General features: G+C 38.1%; 1 protein-coding gene across 4 annotated transcripts in view; it reads right to left on the bottom strand.

Annotated features, from left to right (window-relative positions):
* The window catches only part of BLNK (B cell linker), a 90,526-nt gene that overhangs the window by 49,753 nt on the left and 14,416 nt on the right, over positions 1–26,357 (bottom strand). For all 4 annotated transcript variants that reach the window (XM_071748623.1, XM_071748619.1, XM_071748622.1 and 1 more), the window contains exon 3: positions 10,761–10,807. In XM_071748623.1, coding sequence (XP_071604724.1) covers positions 10,761–10,807 — 47 coding nt within the window. The remainder of the gene's footprint in view (positions 1–10,760; positions 10,808–26,357) is intronic.

Genomic DNA, 26,357 nt, shown 5'->3' with positions numbered 1-26,357 from the left:
ATTTGAGTCTACTGATTGAGCTCTGACTGAATGCTAACACTGAGATAGCACTAAAGGTTAGAGCTCCAACCATGAATGCAGTGTAATGTGAATACAAATGTGTCTGGTAGGTAGCAGGAAATTGGCTTGATCAGTCTGCATTCACTTGAAAGTCAGTAAATGATTACTACAGTTCTGTTTTTCAAAGTTGTGGAAGTTTAGTGAAAATAGCCCAAATTCATACCACCTGAACCTGAACTGGAATCAGTAGCCATGTTGCAGGATCTAACTTTTCCTAAAGGCCTGGTATGTTTAAGTATTTTGTATATACTTGATCTCTTCTGCTTTCAGAAGACCAGTAGGAAGATGTGCCAGCAAACACTGAGGGGCTGAGGAGTGGGGAAATAGCGGGTTAGCACTGGGCTGTCACATGGTGCCCAGTTTTGTGCTTGATCATACAGGTCTGAATGCAAATTTAGGGGTCTTGGTAACAGGCCAAGAGAACACTCAAACTCCTTTGTTTAAAACTATGCCAATTTAAACATGGTTTTGTTTCCCCTTGGTCTCTATTTCTGTTGATACACTGCCTATTTAACTTACCATGCAGTGTCCCAAAGCTGGCACTTAGAAACCATGAGTTTATGGAACATTCCTCATGACATTCTCTGTATTTGCTACTTACTGATTGCTATAAACATGTGAAACACTGTTGCTTCACGTTTAAAATAAAACACCTCTGTTTTATCCAAGTACTGTTTGCAAACTCTAATTAACTAGTCTATTTGAACTGATATTTTGCCATTTCTGTGATGCATATAAGCTGTTTGAAACTAAAAAACACTGCTTCTTATTCTAGTAACAAAAGTTACGTGTGGACATTTAGCAAATGAGAAGAAAGTACTCTTCTGCACCAAGTGTTTTTTTAAATTTCAGGAAGTTTTAGTCCTCACACTGCAGGTGTGTCAGTGGAATGGCAATAAGTTTGGAAGACTCTTAGCAACTGCCCTAGAAATCTTCAAGCTTTAATCTGATATCACTTTGGGTATTAAACAGCATATTCAAAGTTATTAATATAGTAATAGTAGTAGGAGATACATTTAAAATGCACCTCTAAATTTAGTTGAACAAGATTTGTGTTTATCTTTAAGCTCCCTAGAGGAAACAGGCAGTATCTGTAGGCATGTACTGGAGGGTAGGAAAAGTAAATTTAGTAGGATTTTCTCACAAAGGAGCTTCTGAGCAAACTCATTTTAGCACCTGTGGAGAAAATGTGCTTTAATTCTCTGGGGACAAGCACACTGTGTAAAAAGCTGCACTTCTGCTTTTCAGTTTTACTGTAATCTGTTCCACATGTACACAGAAACACAAAATTTGCCCTTTCAGCCAGCCTAGTTATTTGATGTTAAACTGAAAACTTTTGAGGTCAGATTGCCTTGGAGGCAGTGACCTGTGTTGGAGCCAGCCAATGGCTACAGTGACTCTGAATGCTGCTGCTGCTGCTTGGTCTGCACATCTTATCCCCTTCCAGCAGTCAAGAGTGACTGAAACAGAGATACTTGTAACTTCACTCTAACTCTGATCCTAACCATGGAAGGGAGGGTGTAGGGGCATGGACTTCTTTGGAGGCTGGCAAGCAGCTCTTGTTTCTGACTTTTTTTCCCAGGCTCGTATTCCCTGCTCTCCTTTATCCTCACCTCTTGCTGCAGCTAGATTAAGGCTTGGACAAATTTTCTTCCCTGTCCACTCCCTTGTGAATTTACCCTGGAAGATATGCAAGAGGCCTTAGTGGGAGTGCCTCGCAGAGTGGGTTATTTGTCCCTGGCACTGAGAAGGAGACCTCTATGGGGCAGAGGAGAATGGGGAAGGAGAAAGGGATGTCTTAAAGTAGGGTTATTTTTGTAAAGCTCTGATACTGTTTACATGTATCATGATGCCTTCAGTATCAATGCTCCTGAAAAGCACTCTCAAATTTTCTCTTTGGTGAAATTTTTGCACCCAGAATATGGAATTAGGTAATTACAATTATCTGACAAACAAAAAAATACTCTTAAAAACTGGAAACACATGAAATTTTTGTACTCCATGATCTTGAAGGTCTTTTAAAACTAAAATGATTCTATGATCCAATGAAAACCAAAAAGACTACAGACAGAAGTGTTTTTTCTGTTCCTAAGCAGAAAATTGCAGAAAGCCCTTCTCACCTAAAAGTATAGCGAATTTTAAATGCTAGCCTAAAAAAAAAGGACAGTGATGGGGCAGTTCCTAAAGAAATAAGTTATAATCTTATTAATTAAAAATGTAGCAAACTACTCTTTGAAATAATTATGAGATAACTTTTTAATGAGATAAAGAGTTTCATAGGATAATGTCTTCTCTGGAGAAAAATTGGTTTTTCTGTTGCCTAAAACTGCAAATTTTGTGAATTGTTGCAAAGAATGTATTTACAGTGGGTAGCTTTAATTGCATTATTGGGTAGCTTTAATTGCATTATTGGGTAGCTTTAATTGCATTAAGACTACAAAACAGCAGACGAACAGAAGTGCCATACTATAATGGAGTGGGTAATTATTTTCTACATATCCTATTTTTAAGTTTTAATGGCTGCAGTACAGCACTGAAAAGAGTTATTTCATGAGTTGGTGGTCATAAGAATCTGCATCTTTCTACTTTCAGAGTGTACTGGGAAAAACATTCTGTATTTACAATCAAACACTGGGTTTCAGAATAATTTTTTCTACTTTTTTGTCATCTCTTCAGATTTAGAATGTAATGGAGAAAAGTGAAATAAAGAAAATTTGATACCCTTGAAGAGCGAGCTACCCTCCAGGATGACCTAAAGAGACTGGATAAGTGGGCTGAAAGGAGCTTCATAAGGTTCAGTGTAGAGAAGTTCAAGGTCTTGCACCTGGGAACACATAACCCAGGAATGCAGCTCAGGCTGGAATAAACTTGACTAGAGAGCAGCCTTGTGGAAAGGGACCTGGCAGTCTTGGTGGACAGCAGGGTCAGCATGAGCAAACAGTGTGCAGCAGCTGCAGAGAAAGACAATAGGATGCTGGATTGCATCAACAAGGGCATCACCAGCAGTGACAATGAAGTTATCATACCCCTCTACTCAGTGCTTGTCAGACAACACCTGGAGTATTGTGTTCAGTTTTGGTCCCCACGGTGCCAAAAGGATGCAGACAGGCTGGAGAGGGTCCAAAGAAGAGCCATGAGGATGATCAGAAGACTGGAGCACCTCTCTCCATTTGAGGAGAGGCCGAGAAAACTGTCTCTGTTCAGCCTTGAGAAGACTTAGGGGGGACCTAATTCCCTATTTACAAGGAGTCACATGGACAAGACAAGGGGTAATGGGCACAGGTTGCTCCTGGCGAGATTCTGTTTGAACACAAGGGGAAAATTTTTCACCATGAAGACAGCCAGACATTGGAATGGTCTCCCAGGCGAAGTGGTGGGTTATCCCTCTCTGGAAAGTTTTGAGTCTCCACTTGACAGGGTGCTGAGATGTATCATATAAACTATAGTATTAGACGGGTTGGATCAAATGATCCTTGATGTCCCTCCCAACGTGACACTCAGGATTCCTTGGTGTGACCCAGGATTACTATATCTTAAGTAAGTCAATACCCAAGAATATTAGAGTAGAAAAAAATGCCATTGTAAAGGAACAAAATTTTGAGCAATGTATAGAATAAATTCTAAGTCTGTCCAGGTATGTGCCAGAGCTTCACCACAGAGCTGTGTTTCAAGATCTTCCTGGTGCACTGCTCATGAATGAACAACACTTCAAATCTGTACAGAAAGTGGGGCTTTCCCAGAAACTGGTGTTCTGTTCTGTGGACTCTGCAAGGTACATGATAGGTACAGACATATATACTGATATGTAGGTTTTGACTTAGGTTCTGGAGTTTATTCCTGTTATTTTTTTTTTGTTAACAGATGATCTGATCCTGATTTATTCACCTTGGTGATGGTAGAGAAGTTTTGCTGGGAAGAGGTATCTTGAAGAGCTCTGCTCTGTGATCTGAAAACAGATAGATTTTTTCTTTTTTTTTCTTTTTTTTTTTTTTAAGCTGAAAACCAATAAAGTACCAATCTGATGCAGGATTCATGTTTATTACTGGTTTTGTTTAAAATCTGAAATTGTTGAAATTTATCTGTGTTTTTCAATAAATCCCTTGAAAGGTGTTAGGTAGCAGAGAATCCCTCTAAGACTGTACATGGAGCCCCATTTCTATTTCTTTAAGAAGACAAAATAATGAAAGAAAATATTTGCAATTATTTTTTTCAGAGCATTCTGAAGTTCATCTATTTGTGGGATATGTTTAAGCAGAAGATATTTAGTTATGAATAATTTCTTAAACATTATTTTAACCAGTAATCTAAAAGGAATATAGCCAATAGTTTATGCTGGTAATTTATGATGACATTTCAAGCAACACTATTCCTTTACATCTGTGATCTTGGAATATATATTCTATTAATTAAAGCAAAAACATGAATATGCCTTAGATTCCCTTGTATTTCTTCAGAATGTTATTACTTGAATGAGATAAGGATGTTATATACTGATGAAGGTAAATAACTGTAAATAATCAGCCAGATCAGGGATTTAGGAAAGGACCTGATTACTTTTATGAAATGTATGGTAAGACAAGTTAAGGGAAATAGTGAGACATCTTCAGGTTATTGTCTGTATTCTGAGAGCTTTGTAAAATAATAAAAAGCCATGAAACTGAGCAGTGAGGAACTAAATAGGAGAAATGACAGAGCTGTGGTAGCAGGTGTCTGGGGGAACTGAAGTGCCAGAATCGTGAATAAGAAACAGAGACCCAGTGCTCTGTCAAAAAGCTGCACCCACTGCAGGTGTACAGATGCTCTGAAGCACTGAAAATTAGAGAAAGCTGGCATGGAGGTTGTCTCTGAATCTTCATTTCATAAATATGTGCAATATGATCCTGTCTGTATTTTGGTGGTTACAGATAATCTATCCAGACAGGCTGATGCTCTGAATCATGTGTTAATGAGTTAATATGATCTGTCATGCAGACTGGCACAAGTACCATTGTACCAGTGTCTGCAGTATTACTAAGGTAGTACTACTTTCCTCACATTGGTGTGGCTCTTGGAAAGTGATTTTATGAGGAAGATGATAGTAAAGATGTATTTTATTTGCATGCTGAATGCAATATATGCGTTTGTTTGTGGAAAATCTTTATAATAAATATATATTTTTTGCAAATTCATCAACCCTATGGGTTGCATCCTGTGGCTGTGCAGGCTGTTGGGCTTCAGGTCTTGAATTCTGTTGCACAAAGGGCTGCTGTGGCATTGCTATCAACTATATTTCATCTTTCACCAGACCAGCTGTGCTGAACATCCTCTTCTGAAGCTGTTTCAAGTGTCTGGTTGCTGCAGAACCAACTGTCTCTCTTGCAGATGCAATAGGCCCTTTGGGAGCAGTCCCTTACCTTCTCCTTGGAGCTCATCTTCTAACTTCTCTGCCCTGCTTGTCTACCTGACCCCATTTTTAAGCACTGCAGTTTTCATGGCTTAGTATCTTATCTCAACCATTTACTGGTTCTCTTCTCATTTCTGAATTCAAGAAAATCTGAATGAAGGGGCTTAATACTTAAGTTCATTATCTTAGAAATACTCCATGGAGCACCTGCCACCACAGTATAAACACATGTACTCATGAATGAAGCTCTGCATGCTTATATAAAAGTGAGAAGAGGCTATGTTTTCACTCTTTTCCTCAGAAGCTCGTTTAAAGTGAGAAGAATTAAATATCTATCCTACAGAGACCACAGAATATGTTGATAACATAAATTGAATATTCTATTTCTTTCAAAAACTGAGAGGACTCAGTTTTAGAGACTTGGAGCAAAATGAGACAAGACATCTGCTCTATTTTCTACCCAGTGTGTACTTGAGCTGGGATACATGTGGAATTATGCTAAAATGAGATTACAAATGAATAGTCCTTCACACTTTATTGCTTGAATGAGCCAGAAGTTATTCTGAGACTTCAGTCCCAGGTGCAGCACTTTCTGAGTACCAAATATGATTTTCTAAAAGAGAAGAGGGACCAGTGAATGGAAACTACAACAACCTCTTCTCTGTGGTCTGAGTATGGCCACGTAATAGAGAAAAGGAAAGCACATCAACTGAGAAGGTGGAGGAAGACATTCCTGTGCAGATATACAATGATGGTGAAGCAGCAGTTTGTTAGTTGGGCAGCAGCTTCCATTTTTGGTTCTGCTTCTGGTTTTCTGTACAAACATAAGCAGGTCATTTGTGTCTATTAAAATGTATCTTTCACCCTTTTCTTTGATTTTGCTACCCAGCTTGAGTTGCTCTAGAAGCGATATTCTGTTGCTATTTAGACTGGTCTACAGTGCTAACATACACAAATGTTTCTACTTTCACTAAAACTTGGTGAGAATAAGCTCACTGTTACAGATCTGGCTCTCCCTACAGCTGGATCAGCATATGCTCTTTTTCATAAACTGATTCACTTCTGCTCTTCAGAGAAGTTTATAGACAAGGAGTATTATGTAGCACCAGTCAGTCACTGTTACCAAAAAGAGTCTGTGGTTTAGCTTGCTCGTTGCTAAGCCCTCCCCAAAAGGCATTCTGTATGTGGCTGAGCATGGTCAGGTATTGGGATAGGGGGCTGGGCAAAGTTGACTAATTCTGAATTTTTCTAATTTTTCCAATTTAGAAGTTGTTCTGAACACACTCCTAAACAGAGAGTGGAAAATCATGGGGCTGAAGAAGATGAGGAGCCTCTAGAAGCAATTCTAGGCTAGTATTTTTTAAAAATATTTTCTATAGAGACATATGCTATCTAAGACTGCACCTTCTTTGCCTGTCTCTGTATTTTCCTAACTGGAATAGGAAGGATAAAATGTGTCATAAAAGATGCTCAGAAAACTTGGAACTGTTTTTCATGTGTCAAGTGTATTGGAAGAAAAATTGGGTTTTCCTGCCACATCTTCATATCCTATGAGTTCTTTGGTGATGTCCAGATGCTGACTGGTGTTTCAACTGTTTGAGAATGGGATTACTTTTAGTAAGAAAGGATGGGGAAAATGACAAAATTCTTTTATTTAATTAGAGTTGCTGGATGAAATTTTCATTAAAATGGAAAAACCCTCCAAATCTGACTATCTATCTGTGACCCTGACTCACTCCTCATTGCAGTAGTGACAATTCAGTGAAGGCCTTTTAGTGTATGTTCTTCCTACTCAGCTCAGGGGCAGGATTATAGTCCACAGAACCACAAGAACTAGACCATTTCCAAGTAAGTTTCCTCTTTAACCACAGCTGTGGTACTGCAGCATGATAACTTATGAGCTGTTGCCATTGCTATTTACTGGGTGTAAATCTCTGTCACTAGCAGACTAGAATTAGTTTTGCCAGTGGAGGCTTATCTGCCCTTTGAACCTTTGTCATCTTTTGTAGCCTGCAAGCCCCAGATGGCAGCTGCAGTGATGGCAGGATAGGGCACAGCTTGGTTAGTACTCCCCACAGTATTCAGATGGCCCCAGTGCATGTAAGTGCTCTTGCCCTGGGGCATCACAGCTGGCAAATGGGATGTTGGGAAGCAACACACAGCTTCCATCTGCAGTGCAGCTGAACAATTTTCCTTATTATTTTAATAAGGGCATCACAATTCCTGATGGTTTTCTAATATAGCAAGCCTGTGAGACAGGGAAATACTAATATTTCCACTCTTCAGGTGGGAAAGGAAGCTAGGTTTACTTAGGAAGTCCATGGCAAAGCAAGGTCTCAATCCACATTTACCAAATCCAGGTTTAGTGATTATTGGACATAATCACAAGGCAAGACTTTGCCTTGTGAACTCTCTTCTGGCCCAGCTACAAACGGACTAAGAGGGGATCCAAGCTTTGCACCTGATGTATGGAAAATTTGTTCATAGATTTAAATATTGCTAGCTGTGAAAAATCTATACCTATGGGTTTTCCACATGAGGAAATGAGGAAAATGCAAACATTTCAAGCGAAAGATCTCAGCATTACAAAGGTATTTTCCTGGTATGTAGTGTCTCTTACAATTGAGAATTTATTCATATGTCTCAGGAAAAGAGATCGCCTTTGCTTGGGAGGCAAGGATGAAAAATTCCAGTCTGAACTTATCAGCAATTATGAACAAAAGAAAAATTGATGTTAGAAAGTAACCCAGACATCAGTCTTGACTATAGAACAATAACTTGATTTCTGAATAGCAAATTTTTCTGGATATACTGTAAGTTCCTGGTAAAATAAACTAGTAACACTTTTCACAGCAATGAAAAATTGGTAATGTTTATTTCAAGAAAAGGAGTCCAAATGCTGCCTTCACCGTAATTAGACAAAGCTTATAATTATGTGCCCCCTATCATAGCTCCATTATTATCCAGGATCTTCCATGACTGCTTGTTGCAACATACAAATGGTAAACTCAAGGCTTAACATCTCACATCCTGATTTACAGGTGAAGTTTTCTCATTTACCTTGCAATCCTACACAACCATAACAGACTTCTGAATGCACACATGGCAGACAGAACTAGTTTACATCAGCCTGTCATTAGGCTGGCAAAGCCAATTTTATGATGAAAGATTCCAGTCCTGTTTCGGAAAACAATTCACAGAGCTCATGACTTGAGAGCAAAATTTATTTTGAGTTTGATTCGGGATGAATTTCTAATCACACTAGCTATACAAAGAAGGCCTTTTAATTTCATGGTCCCTGGGAAAGCAAAATTTGATTTAGCTGAAAGCATTGTGAAACAACTTCTGCATAAACATCGATACTATAAGTCTTGGACTATCTAAACTGAAGTGACCAACCTGTAATTACATTTCTTTCCGAAGAAGTGCTTCCAAATTTTGGGTGTATATCACCGAGTTATAATTTACACGCCAGTTTTGCTGAATATAGTTATAAATACCAATTTTACTTGCACTGCTTATGAAAATATTAAGAAAAGACAGCAAGATAACATGTCTGGAAAGTACTTAAGGTCCAATATTCTGAAACATCTGCAGTATGACATTGATTTTCATATCTGCTCTCTCTTAAATAGTTCTCCTGAATGTAGTGCAATATTCTAGATAGCATTCTTCCTGGCATAAATTTTAACACTGAATAAATGAGCCCACACTAAGTGGGGTGTTTGGGACTTGTCTGGTATTAAACATCTGGAAAGTGCTCTCGTACTGCCAGTCTTGAGAGCAAACTCATTCAGTGAGTATTTGAGTGACCCCAGGCTAACCAGGATGAGAGTGTATCAACAGAGTACTGTGTCAAGTGAAAAATACGATGGTGTTTCTGCAGGAGGAAGGGCTTTAAGCAATGCTCAGGATTACAACATGTTAGGGCTGTTGAAAACATTTAAACCTGGGAGAGCAGCATGTTGCACAACCCTGGCAGCCAGCTCCAGAGCACGTCTGAACTGGTGCCTCAGTACTCTGCTGTCCCATATCTGAAAGCAGCACCTCTTTTCTGTTATTGTTTTGGGAAATGTGGAATGAATCTTTCATTACTGCATTTCATAGATGGGATGGGACTTGATAATTTTGCTACTATATTCAGTAGCTGTTCAGAAGGAATTTAAGTAGAACTGTGGCTTTCAGTGTTCATGAGAACTAATTTACATCAGCTTATTGCTAGGCTGTTAAAATCAATGCCAATTGATTTAATAGAATACAGTAAGAGTCTTCATGCATACAGTAGTGCAAAAAGAAGTTTGCTTCAGAGTATCAAAATAAAATCACTATGGTAAACGCTTCCCAGATAAAATTTTGTCTTTTTTTCCCTACTTCTCCTCTCTAGAGAAAAACTATAATATTGACTAGAGGGGAAAGAACTGTCCATTGAATAAGTGGAGGTATTTGGTACAGAAGCCAGAGAAGCATACCCATGCTTCATACAAACCCTGAAGAAAATAAACTTTGGTGGTCACCAAATTCTTATCAATATGAACAGGATTTCAGTGAGTAAAAATGTCTTCAGATTCCTCCGGTGTCTTATCAATAGAGTGCAATTTGAAACCCAATTCTGTTTTTTTAAATAGATGCACTGCTTTGCCAGCTAGGGAAACAAAAATGCTTCATGGAAATCAGCAGGTGAAGAAGAGTAACACCATATTAAACTGACCTCCTCTTGTTTCATTGACTCATAACAAAAATTCCCTAATATTATTTCTGTGTATTAAACCAAGACAAATAATATACTTGAACACTAAGCATATCCTTCTCAGTGAACATAATTTTTTCATAAATTCCATGAAAGCATTTCCTAACTGTTATACCTGTATTTGCTTATTCAGTACTCTATTCAAATTCTGTTTATATTGCTTTCAACATGGCACTTTTTATTAATCCAATCACTTGAATTGATCTCTAAGAATCAGATGAACACATTTTGAAAATTTGGCTTCATACACTATACAAGTAAAGAGCTTTTGTACTCTGGAAGAGGTTGAACATGTACTTTTCCTAATATTGTTTGTCCCTGTCTGTTCTGAGGAAGAATATCACCCAGCAGCTGGTACAGAAGAACCTTTCTTGTTAGTTGATCTAGAGCACAGTTCTCATGAACCTTCCATGGTCCTAATAACTGAGGAAGTTCCACCTCCATCATGTAATGCCCTTCACATGAGCAGCAGCTTTCAATTATTTTCCTTATACGTTAACAGAGAAACTCTCAGAGCATAACAGAGTGTTATTCCTTTAAGGGGAAACCACAAAATAATGAGAAACTTACAGCTGGTGCTTGATTTTGAATTGGCTCAGCTCATAATCTGATACATTCTGAAAAGAGAGAAAACAAGCTTTGTATTACTTTAAATAAAGATAAATTTTATTACGACCAATTCATTAAGTAAATTGTATGATTATTTTAATAGTGAACCAAGCAAAGACCTGAAAAAAAGTTTTTTGTTTCATAGCTACATGCTTGTCTCATCATGGTTAATGCTTAACTTTTTATTACTAACTTGTAACATTTCTGGAAAGTTGGTAGCACATACTACGTTGTTAAACTGGAATGTAACAGGGCATGGGGCAGATTACATTATGCTGGTTAATGAATCATTCAAAAATGATAAGCAGGTTGTTTATTATTGTCTCTTTCCAATCCTGCAACATAATTTCTTTGAGGTTTTTTACTGAAATCAGAAGATAACTGTAACAATGGCTGAGCGGATGATTATTTTATCAGTGGCTGGGAGACTATTAACTCCCAGTTTGGTGTGTTTTTCTGCTAGACTTTTGCATGACTCAGAAACCCATGAAAAACTGGGGATGAAAAAGAAACATTTTTAGTGTGACACATACAGTGCCCATTTTAGGCTACACAAGCTAATTTGCATACTGGAAACAGTTTAGCCAAATAATTTCAATACTTTGTGTAGCTCCCTATACATTCCTTGAACACTGCACTAGGGCAGCAGAAGTACATCTGATGTCACAGCCGGTGAGCAGCTTCCAGCCATACTTAAGTCAGAGTTTTAAAATAGTTGAAATTAAACATTTTCATTTATGGATTTTCCTTTGGTAAAAATTTCCAGTAAAATCTCTGGGTTGTACCTAGACCAAGCATATGGTTTCAGTCCCAAAATCTGCTAATGCTAAAACGCCCTGTTTCTCAGCATAGATTACAAGAGGAGATAGGTCAGACAGAATAAATGTGCATTTAATAGATGCAATTTCAACTCTCCTATTTTTTGCCAGGAGGAGGAAATTAATTTGCTTGTTTCCTGAGACTTCTTAGGCACATCTATAATAGATGTGAAATCCTTAAAAAGGATACTTTTCAGTGACTTCAGCGATGAGTTCATTGTAATATGGTTGATATTTGCCCAGCTCTGTTTTTCTGAATAACCCCCCAGCCACTAGTCCCATTCCAAAGTGTTTTGCCTTTTCTCTCACTGTCTTATCAGCATGATAGATGAGTTTGTATCAGGCATACAAAATGAGACACTAATAACAAGTGTATGAGACAAGGAGAGCAAGGACATGCAAGACCTCGTATTTCCTCAGTCTGTATTTGAGTGAATCTCTGTACTTAAGTTCTTTGATACATTTGCTGTGAAAATATGTCATTTCAGACACTAGAGAAACCCCTATGATCAGTACTTAGCCTGTAATTATACTGTAACAAAAACCAGCTGCCTACCTACATGTAGTGCAAAGGGTATTCAGCAGATGATCTACCAGATCTAGAAGTCACCAGATTCCTGAGGAAATTTAAAACTGCATTGAGCTGTTTGACTGACATACAGGCCCATCTGAGCTCATTCAGCCTTCATCAGCTGTAATGATGATTTACCAAATCACCTCTGCAAATCAATGACCAACAATTTTAGCACCATTTCCTCCCTATTACAGCATCTTTTACATCAGGGGAGGATGCAGCTATACTTTTTGTTGTAAGGTTTTGATTTTTGTTAGCTCCCTTTTCTTTACAAAATTAACTCTAATTTTTTTATTGAGTGCATTGAGATTTCTGAGGTATAATTGCATGGTGGTTGCAGCTAAATAGCTTATGTAATTTTCACTGCCCTTCCAAGCTGGTATTTGCTTGAGCAGTGGTCTGCTGTAGGCATCTCTCTCTACAGAGGCAAGTGATGTGTGTATATTCAGATCAAGCACTTTTTATACTAGCAGTTAAGCTTCGCAGAGGAGGAAGCTATGGACCTAAGCACTTTTTATACTGGTGAGTGTCTCATACAGAGGGTTTTTTTAATTTTAATTTTTGTGTTTTTTTATTAGGTAGTCTTTGCTAAGGGGGTTAAGCTATGAGCCTCCCTGAAGCTTGAGGAGATTGGCATCTATGGGTCCAGTTGAAGGGTGTATTTTCTTATTTTCCACTTTCTACATTTGGTTGTTTTGTGGTTTTTTTTTTTTTTTTTTTTTTTGGTTCCCTCTCCCAATAAATTGCACTATTGATTGTAACAGCGTTGCTGTTGCATTTTAGCAAGAAAATTCTAATCTTACAGAAGAGCACAAAAATATCTTGTAAACTCAGCATTTTTTAAATTACATGGTAGATTCTCTAAGAGGATGACTAATTGTCCAGGTTTTAACCATCAATTGCTCCTGTTACTGCTTCTGATATACATTGTTAGTGACTCATTAGCATGAATGGAATATATTGCAAATGAGTATGTGTTATAAAGAAGAAGTTAAAGTAGTTTCTTTCCTGGAGGAATGTGAATTGCCAAATATAAAATGAGGAACTAAAGGGATAGACTGGAAGTTTTTGGGTTTGTTGTATTCATAGAATTACAGAAAGTTAGGGGTTGGAAAGGACTTTGAAAGATCATCCAGTCCAACCTCCTCTGACAGAGCAGGGTCACCTACAGCAAGTTACACAGAAGTGTTTCCAGGTGGGCTTTGAATGTCTCCAGGGAAAGAGACTCCACAACCTCCCTGGGCAGCCTGTGCCAGTGCTCTGTCACCCTCGCAGTGAAAAAATTCTTCCAAATCTATATGGAACAACCTGCGCTCCAGTTTATAACCATTGCCCCTTGTACTATTGTCAGTCACCCCTGGGAAAAGCTTGACTCTGTCTTCCTGGCACTTGTCCCTTACATATTTGTAAACATTGATGAGATCACCCCTAATTATTCTCCAAGCTGAAGAGACCCAGCTCCCTCAGCCTTTCCTCGTAAGGGAAATGTTCCACTCCCTTCATCATCTTGGTTGCTCTGCGCTGGACTCTTTCAAGCAGTATTTGTGGTTTCATGTCAGAGTGCAGTTTACAAAACATTGAAAAATTATGTTCTCTTAAAATCTTCTATTGATTTCCTCTTTTCTACCAGCTGCCTTATTCATCTGCCAGCAACTTTCTCAGTAGTTCAGTGGCTAAAAGTAACCAAAACTCTTAGCTTGCAAATAAAACTAGCCAGCTTAGGCCTGCAGAGAGCAGTGGTGCAAATGTTTGAGGTGTGTCTCTGAACTGGCATGCCCGAGGTGCTTGGGTTTGGTCCTTGTGCTTTGCAGATGGTCAGCAGGTGTGCATGTTGCTTATGTTCCTTGGCTGGGTGGGATGTGCAGCATTTCTTGCCTTAGGGACATAGAGAGGATGACTGGTAGGTGAGTAAGAGGTAGGTAGTGTGCAAATAGTGTCCTGGCTTGAGGAAACTAAGTGAGATAGGAAGGTAAAGGGGATCTTGAGGGGATGAAATGTTGTAGCACAATGTGTAGCATGTATGGCACCTTCATCTGCCTGAGGTTCAGTACTTCTCTGAGGAAGGCTTCTAAGTTACAAAGGTGGCTGTTGGAAATCATGGGACTTGACAGATTTTGGTGTCTAGGTTTGCTCTTGATTTTATTTATTTTGTTGTTATGCTTTCACAGTTCCTAGCTCAAGTTCTGCTAAGGGGCACTTTAATAGAGTTATAGCATAAAAAAATTTTAGATGTCTCTGAAGAAGCTTGTTGATATAGATGATTGTTTGATATAGTCCTTTCAACTGTATTTTGAAATTCATATAAGCATATCTCTTTCTTTTTCCTTACTTTTCAGCCCCTTCTTGTAGGTTAGCACTTGTATAAGATGGTTATGGATTCAGGTGCAAATGACACCTGAACAATCTGAGAGGGCTCTGAAGGATCACTAGCAGTCTGGAAAGTTCAATTTTTTATATGAATGGGGATGAGGCGATTTTATGATAAACGAGCATACTTTGCCAGGTAAACTGTCAATACCTGAGCAGTAAAGCTGCATGTAAGGTGAGAGTCTTGTCACCTTACAATAATGCTGAGTTACACTATTTACCCAGTTGTGAACACTAGTTTGGACAGGTTTACTGTGAAGTGAGAAGTGAGCTTGTTGCTTTTTGTGTGTGTGTGTGCATGTATATATATAGTAGTTATGTCTAATGATATGGTATAATGGATTTGAGGCTCTCCTATTTTTTCAGTTTTTTTTTTTAAACTGGGAATAAAGACCCATACTTAGTTGTTAACTGTAAAACAGTTCCACGTATGGCAAAGCAAAAGCTTAATATATATATTGTAAAAACTCTATTCAGTATCATAGAATCATAGAAAGTTAGGGGTTGGAAAGGACCTTGAAAGATCGAGTCCAACCCCCCTGTCAGAGCAGGATCACCTGGTATAGGCCACATAGGAATGTGTCTGGGTGGGCTTTCAATGTCTCCAGGGAAGGAGACTCCACAACCTCTCTGGGCAGCCTGTTCCAGTGCTCTGTCACCCTCACAGTGAAAAAATTCTTCCCAATATTTATACAGAAACCGCCTGTGCTCCAGTTTTTAACCATTGCCCCTTGTAGTATTGTCAGTCACCCCTGAGAAAAGTTTGACTCCATCCTCCTGGCACTTGTCCCTTACATATTTATAAACACTGGTGAGGTCACCCATCATTCTCATTTCTTAGTAAAAATGTCCTTATTGAATATGAAAATATCCTTAGGAAGTAAGAATGAGATTTCAGAACAATCCTCTAAAAATACAACCTGAGCTATAGAATTTTGCCAGTGATATATGGCAAAAACTGTGAGGATGTCTCGGACTGAGTAAATAATGGAGTAAATGAATAGTGGCAATTTTTTAGGTCTTTTTTTCTTAGATAAAAGAGAGCTGTACTTCAAGGCATGCGAGGGAGGGAGGGAGGGAGGGAAGAGGGAGGCAAGCTGAAGAGAAGAAGGTAAGTAAAATGTGGGACCCTTAAAATTAAAGGTTAATCCAGAAAGAATGGCATAATAAGGAAATATGTTTTGAGTGTGAATGGAGAATTTTAAGACATTTATCCACTTTAAAGGGTGTGAAACTGACATCTAGTGGCAGCGAGAGCACCTTGTGTACAAAGTGACTATAGTGAGATCAGTTTGTATAGCAGATTTACAGATTATGACTGTAATGCATACTGAAATCTGAAATTGCAATTCCCTTTATTTCAGGCCAATTCAAATCCTATTTTTTTGTGATAGCCTTTGAAATGAAATCTGGCTCTTTTTAGTAACAACTCACTTCTGTGAATCAAGGTGGTGGTGTCTTTTGGACTTCTGTAGAAGTGTTATTCCTATGAACAGCTTCAATGGAGAGGAAAAGATGGGGAAGGGAATTAGAATTACAATATTCCCATGAAAAAAGCTGAGGATAAGGGCTAGAGAATCTCAGCAGGGTCACTGAGAAAATTGTTTGGCAGCTACTGCTTTGAGACTTGTTATGAATAAACAGAGAAGCTGGGCTTCGGAGCAGAGATATGTATCTCAGGTGTGGCTTTCTGGCCAAGACTCAGATCTGTCATGCATTCAGAAAAGATGTTTGGGTCTGCATCAATAGAGCACACAGCGATGTGCTGAAATCCCTCTTATTGGAGACAAGAGGGTATGTTTGCTTGTTGGTGTTTGTGCTTAAGTGTTTTTCTGAGTCATAGTTGATATAACTAGTGATTTTATTTTATTTTTTTCAAATAGTTTTTTCCCTATTTCCTTCCATATTTTGTTTAGCTTATTCAGATTTTAATGTCTTTGAAAAAAACTTACTAAAACTTTGTGTCATACCTACCCAAATGAGGCTTAATTTTAGCTTTGCCTCTAGTGCTATTATATACACAATGGATAAATTGCTAAAAAAGAACAAAGTTATAAAAAAATGAAATCTTAATGATGTAAAAAATATTAAAAAGTTATGCTTAGGGGTGCCATATCTACAGTGGAAGATGGAGATTAATGAAAATAGAATTGAATGGTGTTTTAAAATTTTTCAGTATTCCAGATAATGAGAGATCAGCAACAGCTGGGTGAAGGTAGAGACAAATGTGAAGGGTGAAGGAAAGAAATGTGCTTCAGTGAAAGTGTAATTAGAAGCAGAAAAAAATAAAAAAAATCCAAACTCACACATGTTTTTTCAGGGTTGGCAGCTAGTGGAAAGAATTGTCATATTGCATTGGTCAATTTTTGGTTGTAAATGTTTTAGTTTCCTCAGTTCATAACTGTTGCAAATATCTCAGAGGTAAAAAATACCAGTAGCATAATTCTTCTGTAACACAGGTCTATACAGCTTCAAGGCTGAGATGAATCATTCTATGCTGCCTCTATCATTCCATTTCTGTTACTTTCAAAACATGATGAATCATAGTTTTTCAATACAACTGTTGATATTCTGCAATAAAACTGAAGTCACATTTATAGAATAGGTAGAAACAGCTGCTGTCATTTCAGATAGGTGAGCCAACTGCTTTAATGTGACAGCAGAGATAGCAGCAATCCTGTTTGTTGCAGAGCTGCTCTGTATGGGCAAGATTAGTTGTTAACAGTCATACCAGCCAGAGCTAGGTGGTGCAGTCTTATCTGTCTTCAGCTAGTAATTCAATGCAGGTGCTTAACTCTTCTAATATACTGTTGACCTTTCAGGTCTGAGCATGGGAGTGGTTGCAATGCCACAAGGCCAATTGCTGTGTGCAGTCACTCTGGCTTTGCATTTACTGGGGTTTCTCCTTACTGCCTGGACACTAAGTAAGCAGTAACAACATAAAGATCAGTTGTGCTAACAGTGCCAGAATTGTTGATATATATTATCATTAATATTTTGCAGCAGCCATCCCTGCATTTGGTTTATGATAGAACTCTGTACAAATGAAGTTGTGTTGATAATAGTGTTAGTAGCAAAGGAATATATTTGGAATATATGAGGGGAGTATTTGATAAAATGCAGCTGGCATGGGGCCCTTCTGGTGCTCGCTTCCTGAGGCCAGCAAGGTGCCAGCAGGCAGGGCTGGGAAGAAGCTGTACCAGGCACCTGAACTTCCTTGTGGCTGCCAAGGGCTGGTCCTGTTCCCTCCCTTCTCTCGACTCATCATGGAGGAATGTCTCCCATCCCTGTGCTGACTCCAGTGCTTCTCATGTGTGTTGTCTGGGTTTGTATGAGATCGCTCACTGAAGCTGTGCTTTTCACAGCTGATTTAAACCTCCTGGAGAGATATATCCCCTGGGTACTTCGCTTCCTCTACCTCTTCCATGTTGTCACCAGCAGTTGTTTGATGAGCTGGATTAGGAATATGGTCTGGCAGGAAAAGAATCGAACAACAACAACAACAAAAAAAAACCAAAACCCCAAACCAGTGGGCTTGGTGCACCATCTTTCTGGCCAAGTGAGACCAATGCTAGCAAAAATGTGTGCGTTTAATGGAAGTGTGTGGCAAACATGGAAGATGGAAACTTTCCCTTGAGATAATCTAATTTGCTTACTGAGAAAATTGAGGGATGCAGCTAAAGATACCAGCTAAAACGAGTGTGATGGTGGCACTGTCAGTATTTGAATATTGACTTAGTAGGAAGAGGAATTCCAAGACTCTTCTGTCTTGGAATAACAGCAGATGGTTCTCTGTGAAAAATGCTCTGTGCACTGTATTGAAAAACAAGTTTTCTTTGTTTTCTGGATAATTAAGATTTTCCATCCTGCTCTCATGAGGGAGGCTGAAAATGACAACAGGAAATAGCACAGCAGGAATTAATTCTCAGGTCACTGATAGGTGAGACTGGCTACTCGTGGAAAGTTAAGTTATAATCCTACTTAAATGCTGCTATCCAAGACAAATAATTGATCAGAGAGACTCCTTAGGTGTCAAGCTGGTGGGAACAACGAAAACAATCTTGCAGAATTCTAGAAAATGGAAGATTTTGGGTTTTCAGCTCTTCCCTGCTGGCGAAGGGCCTGAGAACTGTGTAGAATGCTCCCTGCTGACACTGCCTGTAGATGCAGCTGCCTTCTGCTTTCCTGCATCTGGACAAAAATAATAGCAAGAAGTGCTGGGAAAAAGCTGAGCTTGAAAAGGCTGTAAAGAAAGGGGTATGAGAATCATCTTTCTTAAAGAAAAATTATGTATGATAGAAGCAGTCAGCAATCTTAAAACTGCAACAGCAGTCTTGAAAGCAAAACCTATACGTGCTAGTGTTCTTGAAAGATTAAGAAAGGTCACATATATAATTGCAAGCACATTAAATTTCATCGAGGGAACCAGAGGTAGCTAATATTTATGATGAGAATAAATGTCCTTGATGAATCAGTTGCCAAGTGTGACTTCATACACTCCTGGCAGCTCCAAACACTCCAATGGCTGGCCACTTTCTGTTTAGAAATAAACCACTTCAGAAGCTCTTTGCACATTTACATTGAAGTAACAGTTGTATATGCCCATCCAGAAATCTGCTGAGCTACTAAGCTTTGAAAGTTGCCCCCTGGGTAGTAAGATAGATTTGCTGTGTCTCCTTTTATGCTTGCTTATATTCTTGAGGTAATGCTTTAGTTCCACTGCTTAGCTTAATTTTAATGATCCCAATGGTTATAGATGTTTGGTATAGATACTCTTTAATTCATACCATCACAAAACTGTTGTACATGTATATCTGTAGACATCTTGGAAATGAGCAGCTGAATTGCTTGAATCACATTACATCAGCCACAGTAAGCAACATGCTAATAGTATTCACTAAGTCAGCAAAATCCGAACTGCTGCATTTCAATGGCTGAAATAACTCTGTGACAAGATAGACTTTAAGGTCACTGCAAGTAAGAGAAATAAGACAATAGATAGTTGTGCTAATCTAGGTAATCAATATTCAGTGCAACGAAGATTTCATGCTAGATCTAAGTTGTGAAAATTCAGCCCTCATGACTCTTTTATTTTGAAGATACCAGCTGCCAATACTGCGTACAGCATGTGACACTTGCTCAGCCATTGGAGAATCATGTTATGGCTGGAAAAGACCTCTAAGATCACTGCATCCAACTGTCAACTCAGGAGAGAGAGAGAGAGAAGAAAAAAGAAATCACCATTCCACTAGAGCATGTCCTGAAGTGCCTCATTTAATACAGTTTCTGACTACCTCCAGGGATGGTGACTCCACCACCTCCCCGGGCATTCCAGTGCCTGATTACTCTCTCAGTAAAGAAATTCTTTCTAACACCTGGTCTAAACCTCCTCATAGGACTTGTTCTCCAGACCCTTCCACAGTTTGGTTGCCTTTCTCTGAACTTGCTCCAGCAGCTCCATGTCTTTCCTGCAGTGAGGGGCTCAGAACTGAACACAGTACTCAATGTGTGGTCCTGCAGTGTGAGGTGCAGGGGCATGGTAACTTTCCTTCTGCTGCAGGCCATGCTATAGACCAGAATGATCTTGGCCTTCTTGGAGAAAGGCATGGGTTCATATCAGTAGATAGCTTCATTCAAAGCATGAAACTCACCTGTGTTGGGTCACAGCACGGTGAGTGTGGATGAGGACTTCTAAGATGTGGTGGAAGACATGTATAACATGGAGTGGAAAAGTCTCTCCAGTTCTGTGATGCTGTGGAAGGAGCTGCTTAGTGGGTTATGGCCAGGGCAGCCACAAACTGTGAGAGCTACCTCTCTGAAGTGGCAAAGTTGAAGTATTAATCAACGTTTACCACTGACACAAAAAGCTTTAGAAATTTTTTTAAGTAAGTGGCTACAAAAAGGTTAAGGATAGATAGTTGATTTAAATATCTGTGCAATTTTTCCTAGTTCGGAAATGTGAAAGTCTGTGTAAATATAACACTCCCTTCTCTACACCCCCAACATCTTCTGCCTTTCTGAGATCTCATTAAATTTTTTTTTAGTGGCCTCAAATGTTTTAATTAAGATATTTTCCAGTCCAATGTGATAGATGATGTCTTCTCTCAATGCAACATCTGATGCTAATTATGCTTCTGGATGACATTATTGTGGGGACAGCTACAAAGTAGCTTAATAACAGTAACTTAATTTGAAGAGTTCAGTTTCCTTATACTGTAGCTTTCATGTGCTGAACCAATAATGGCAGCTTGAAAGAGTCAAAGGAAAAAGTGCTTTGGAAGTTTCTCATCTCCTTAGTCCTTCTATAGAAATTTAAGAGTATTTTGACCTATTTGTCAAGTGATCTGTATCTGTATAGTACCTGATAAACTACTAGTTGCATTTAATTTGGAAAAAGGAGATGTAGTTTTGGTTATAGGATTCATTATACTAGGTTAAACAAAATTGCTGATGTTTCTCTGCAGACTGTTATGTAAGTGATACAGTATTTGTGTTTTTTCTACTTCTGCATTGCTGTTTGGGACTTTATAAAAAAACGTGTATTTATTTGGATTTCATGCTGGATCTGAATACCTATTCAAGGTCCTTGGGAACCCAGTATGTACCTCATTCCCTTCCCTCTTGGCACTAGCTTTTCAAAAATGTAAATAGTTTTTTTTCTCTTTGCTGGATGTTAGCCAATGAATTACATTTCTGCATCTGAGGTTCTCAAAGTTTTAAGTATTCAGACTGTATAATCCTGCTCTTGGTATGTTCTGCATTGATTTTATATCACTAGTTACTGTTCAGGAATGGATATGAAACAGATTTCCTTTTGACTTTTTTCTGAAGTGACCCGATTTATTTTTGGACAATGCAATTAAAATGAGGGTTATAGGAATGATGCCAAATGTCCCTGAAATTAAAGTTCCATTTTAGGTAAGCACACATGAATCTGTTTTACAAAAAAGCTATTTCTACCAGTTTTTAAAATTTGAATTACAGTGATTAGCAACTGTGGTTCTTGCAGTGAAATAAATAGGGTATATATTTTAAATGCCTATAAAGAAATATTTTTGTTTCAAGGCAATACAAGTCAATGACCCAATATGTTGTTGACAACTAAGATTAAGATTTTACAAGAAATCCCACATTTCTGTTGGGATACAGACATTGTTTCCTTTCCTGGCAGTTTATTAAACATTGACTTGAATTTCAGGCCTGTACCATCTTGGAGCAGTATATATATATATTTTGGAGCAGTATATCTTTAAATTGTTCAGCAAGCTTGTGCAGAGTTTAGAGTGGGAGGGAGAAAGGAAAAGCAGCCTGTTTTCTTTGAGGGAAGTTAAAGATTGAAAGCTACTGAAAATTTTGGAATCTTAACAGACAAACCATCTGAGAAACATTCATGGGCAAAGAGCAAGAGAAAAGGTCAGTACTGGAGATGGAAATGTCCTTTCACATCCTAGTAATTTCTGAAGATTCACATGGCTTCAAAAAGCTCATTCCAAGGATACAATACACAGATTTGCTACCAGTTCTAACATTAGTCTGTCATTATAGTGGTATCTGAAAACCAGTGATATTTATGCTAGCACTAGAGAGTCTGAGAGACCTTAATTTGAAATTAGTCTCCCAGCCCAGTTGATTTGTGTGTGGGAGTATTTTCTTTTTAGGAGAATGTCACTCTTGGGTGACTTTTTTCTTTTCCCTTTCTCATCCTCTGACCAATACTGAATTTTAACTTATGGTAAATATTTCCATTTTTTGCTTACCTGCCATTTAAAATGCTTTAATCAGGGTTTTGAACCAATGTATAGTACAGGATAACTGCCACATGCTATTGTCTATGTGCTGAAGCAAACTATAAATTAAATGAAAACTGAACACCAATATAAAAATCATGTTCTGCTCTCTAAATGATTTGGCAGTTTTGTCAAAGTCAAGAGGCAATAATGGACAATGTTTACATATAACATCCATCCTTATGGCTGGGCACATACACTTGTAAAACAGTAGAAGAACACAAAAAGAGAAACATTTGAATTGTGATATAAATTGATGCTGGAGCATCTCCCTTACAAGGAAAGGTTGAGAGAGCTGGAACTGTTTAGCCTGAAAGGCTGAGAGGAGACCTTATCAATGTGTATAAATATCTGAAGGGGCAGTGTAAGGAGGATGGAATTAGACCCTTTTCAGTAGTGCCCAGAAACAGGACAAGGGCCCGTTCAGTTTAAACATGAGAAAAAACTTCTTTACTGTGAGGGTGAAAAAAAAGTGAACAGGCTGCCTAGAGAGGCTGTGGAGTCTCTTTGGATACTCTCAAACTCCTGTGGATGCAATCCTCTGTAACCTGCTAGGCAATCCTACTTTAGCAGTGGGTTAGACTGGAAGATCTCTAGAGGTTCCTTTGGTCTCTGTGGTTCTGGGTACCATTTAGCATGACAAAAGTGGCTCTATTTGACTCTACCTAATTAAAATTAATATCCAAGGTTTCACGAATATGGGTTACTTCAAACTGTAGCTCAGCAAAGGCAAAATCATACTCAAGAAATACCTGGTCTTGGAACTATATTTCATATTCGGTTCTGGAAATTCAGCTATTGCCTACAAATGTCATATTATAACCATTTTATCTGTCCTTCCCAAATGGATATTTCTCCCATTTGGAACCAATGTGATGTTTTGTGTCATAATGAAAAAAAATTAGGAAAACAAAACCCCTCACACAATCTAATTGTTGAGTTTCCTGTTATCTTCTGTTTCTGAATTTATTAATGAGCACAGTCACATCCTTCAAGATCCAATAGAAAATGTAGCACTACACTGCAAAGATCAAGAATGCTTAATTGGACAGGGAGAAGAAAATGCTAACACTGTAAATAATGCATGGTACAGTTCTAAAAAATACTGAAATTTTGTTGGAAGAGAACTTTCTTTTGGGAAAGTGCTATGACCAAATATAACCCCATGCTTTGGGGACATTTACCATAATTCTTACAGATTTTATTTACTTCCTGTTGCCTTTTTACAATTAAGTGCTGCCTTTGTACAGATGCATTTCAGATACCTGAGTCAAAAGCAGGTAAGCGTGTGAGTTTTCAAGCCTTTTTTTTTTTTTTTTTTTTTGTGTGTGTGTGTGTGTGTGTGTGTCAGTGAAGAGTCTCCTTCTGTCACAATATGATTCTGGCACAAAGAGACATTTCTCTTATATGGTTTTTATATCTACTACAGGACCCAGACAATCTCATGCACAAATGAAGTGTTTCCCCTTCACAGGAAACTAGAGATTCAGGTCAAGTGTCAACATTTTCCTTGGGCAGATCTGAGTGAATGAAATAGATTGTCAGCTATAAATATCAAATCTACATTTGTAATCAAGTGTTTACATATTTTTAACAACAACAGTCCCCCCACAATCTCTATAGTTATTTGTTTTTCTTATCCTACATTCATATGGCTAAGCACCCTGCTTACTTGTATTATGCTAATCAGATGCTGGTTTTGTGTTCTGGGATTCTTAAGTGAGTTTAATAGAAAATCAGGTTTTTACTGTATCAGAATCATACCATGACAAATCAGCCCCAGGCATTTGTAAAGTTTTAATAATTCTCAATTTTATGCATTTCAATTGCTATTTTGCAGTGGATTCAGGCAGTAACACCTTTTAAAGATGTGGATTGCATTCAAGTTGCAAGATAGTTATAATGTTGAGCTAAAAAGCTCCCGCTACACAGAAATAGTGGAGGAAATCAAAGTGCAGCAACAAAATAAAAGCATTCTATAGCAGGTCTCAAGAATATTAGCAAAAATTCAAAATACCTTTAAAAGGAATTTTGTGCCTATTTGTTTACTTATGCAGGCTCAAAACCGGCTCATATTAGAACCTACAGGAAACCATATACCCTTCAAGTAGAAGCTATGCTCTGTGTTTGCCACACTAATGGAAATTTTGGATAGATTTTATCCCTCAGTACTCCTGAGGGTTAAAATACTTGAAATGATGGAAATTCTTGTTCTAAGCACTGGTCTTGTGGGAACTCTGGGACTTCTAATTTCTTTCCAGCATGCCTCTTCCTGAGCACCAGTGTATGATGTGGTTTTCCAGCAATGCAACAAAAGCAAGCCAGATTCCCTAATGTTACAGTCTGTGCAGAACAGGCACTGGGAAAACTCACTAAGAAAAATCTATGCAATTGCATTTGTAGCTTTTTTTTTTTCCCCCTTGTTTTATTTTTAGTTGGCCAAATTCCATGATTGATAAATATTTAATGGTATCCTCTGAGCCATTCTAGGATTGGCTGCAATCTTTTATTGCTCTTAAAAGAATGTTGATAACTGACAGGCTGTGCAAGCCATCTGCTGATTGTTTTAAATGAAAGACAACATAAAGTTGAAATTTAGCAGTCACTACATTTGTTGCAATCTACAAGTTTTCTGTTCCTGTTTCATTATCTTCCTTCCCCACTCCACTAGCATTATGCTTACAGAGTAGATGGCACAATGTAAAAGAAAACAGGATGGCTTAATTTCACTAAGGGTAACACCCTGACACTTGGTAACTTGGTCTTTAATTGCCTCTGTTTCTTGTTTCTATACATTTGCATTGCATCCTTCATGGATTTTCATTTTAGCTGTGTTAAGCCTTTTAATACAGGCATAACAACTCAGTCAGCATTAGCAAAATATGTTCAGGTTATTGTGAATTATATCTAGCTTGTAGTCTAGAAGGATGTCTATGTGAAAAGTTTACCAGCAGAGCTGCCCTGGCATAATCATCCTCGTGTAACTCGTATATAATGTTGTGGATGTTTTGTTGGGAATAAGAGAATGCTTTTTCTGCTTTAAGCCATTAAAATGTCACTTCACATTTAGTAGCTTTACAGTACCAGCATTTGAACAGGTTTGGAAATTCTTTCAACAAAAGTTTGTTTCTTTCTCTGCTATTTTGGGAAAATGAAGTTACTTTATTTAAAAAAAAAAAGTTTCTAGCCATCTTTAATTTCTGCAATTGGGACTCCAATTAGTTCTGCTTTGATTCATCAGGAATAGATGCTTGAAATTTATCTCCCTCAGGTACTAGCATCACCCACTGGCCAAACTAACATGTTTGTATTTGGGGTCTTTCCAGGTTCCTTCTGTTTGTAATAAAAAAATTTGCTAAAGCCAGCTATATTCCTCGATGCAATCATGTATTTGCATAGAAAATTGTCCTCTCTTCCTAAGTTCAGTGGAAAAAAAATTACTTGAAATTGTACCCTCCCTGGCCTGTTTCCAAGGAATCTTTCCCCTGCTCTACTGTCTAGTTCTCCCAGGATTTCCCCATTTTCAGTGGAATTGTGTGTATTTACATCTCCAAACCGGCAGAGTCCTTAGAGTTGTCCCTTTCACAGCAAAACTTAAAAACATTGATTTTTAACCTTGATCATGCTTTCTCATGAGAATCAATAATATTCAGCTGGTTTTCCAGAAACTTCAGAAACACCACCTCAGCTAAGAGTACCATGGCAGCCTTCATCAACAAGATTGTTAAATCACTCTAAGTGCATTACTCCTGGTTTAACTAGATTGAGATTTGGTGTACTTCAAATTTCTTGTCAACTTTTCATTTTCATTATGATTAAGAGGGATACTGTTATTTAGTCTGATCAGTGAAGGCCAGACATGTATAACCTGTTGTCCTCACTGCTGTATTTCTCTAAAATGGACTAGATTTCCAGTATTTATTTTTAGTCTCAATAAAAGGAGTAACTTTTTTCTTACAAATAAAAATTTCTAAAAATAAAAAATTCCTGAGAGAAATTGGACCCAAAATTG

This window comes from Heliangelus exortis, chromosome 7, assembly GCF_036169615.1.
Source record: "Heliangelus exortis chromosome 7, bHelExo1.hap1, whole genome shotgun sequence".
NCBI classification, from domain to species: Eukaryota; Metazoa; Chordata; class Aves; order Apodiformes; family Trochilidae; genus Heliangelus; species Heliangelus exortis.
The sequence above is the reverse complement of the archived record's forward strand: the minus strand, read 5'-3'. Positions and strand labels throughout refer to the sequence as shown.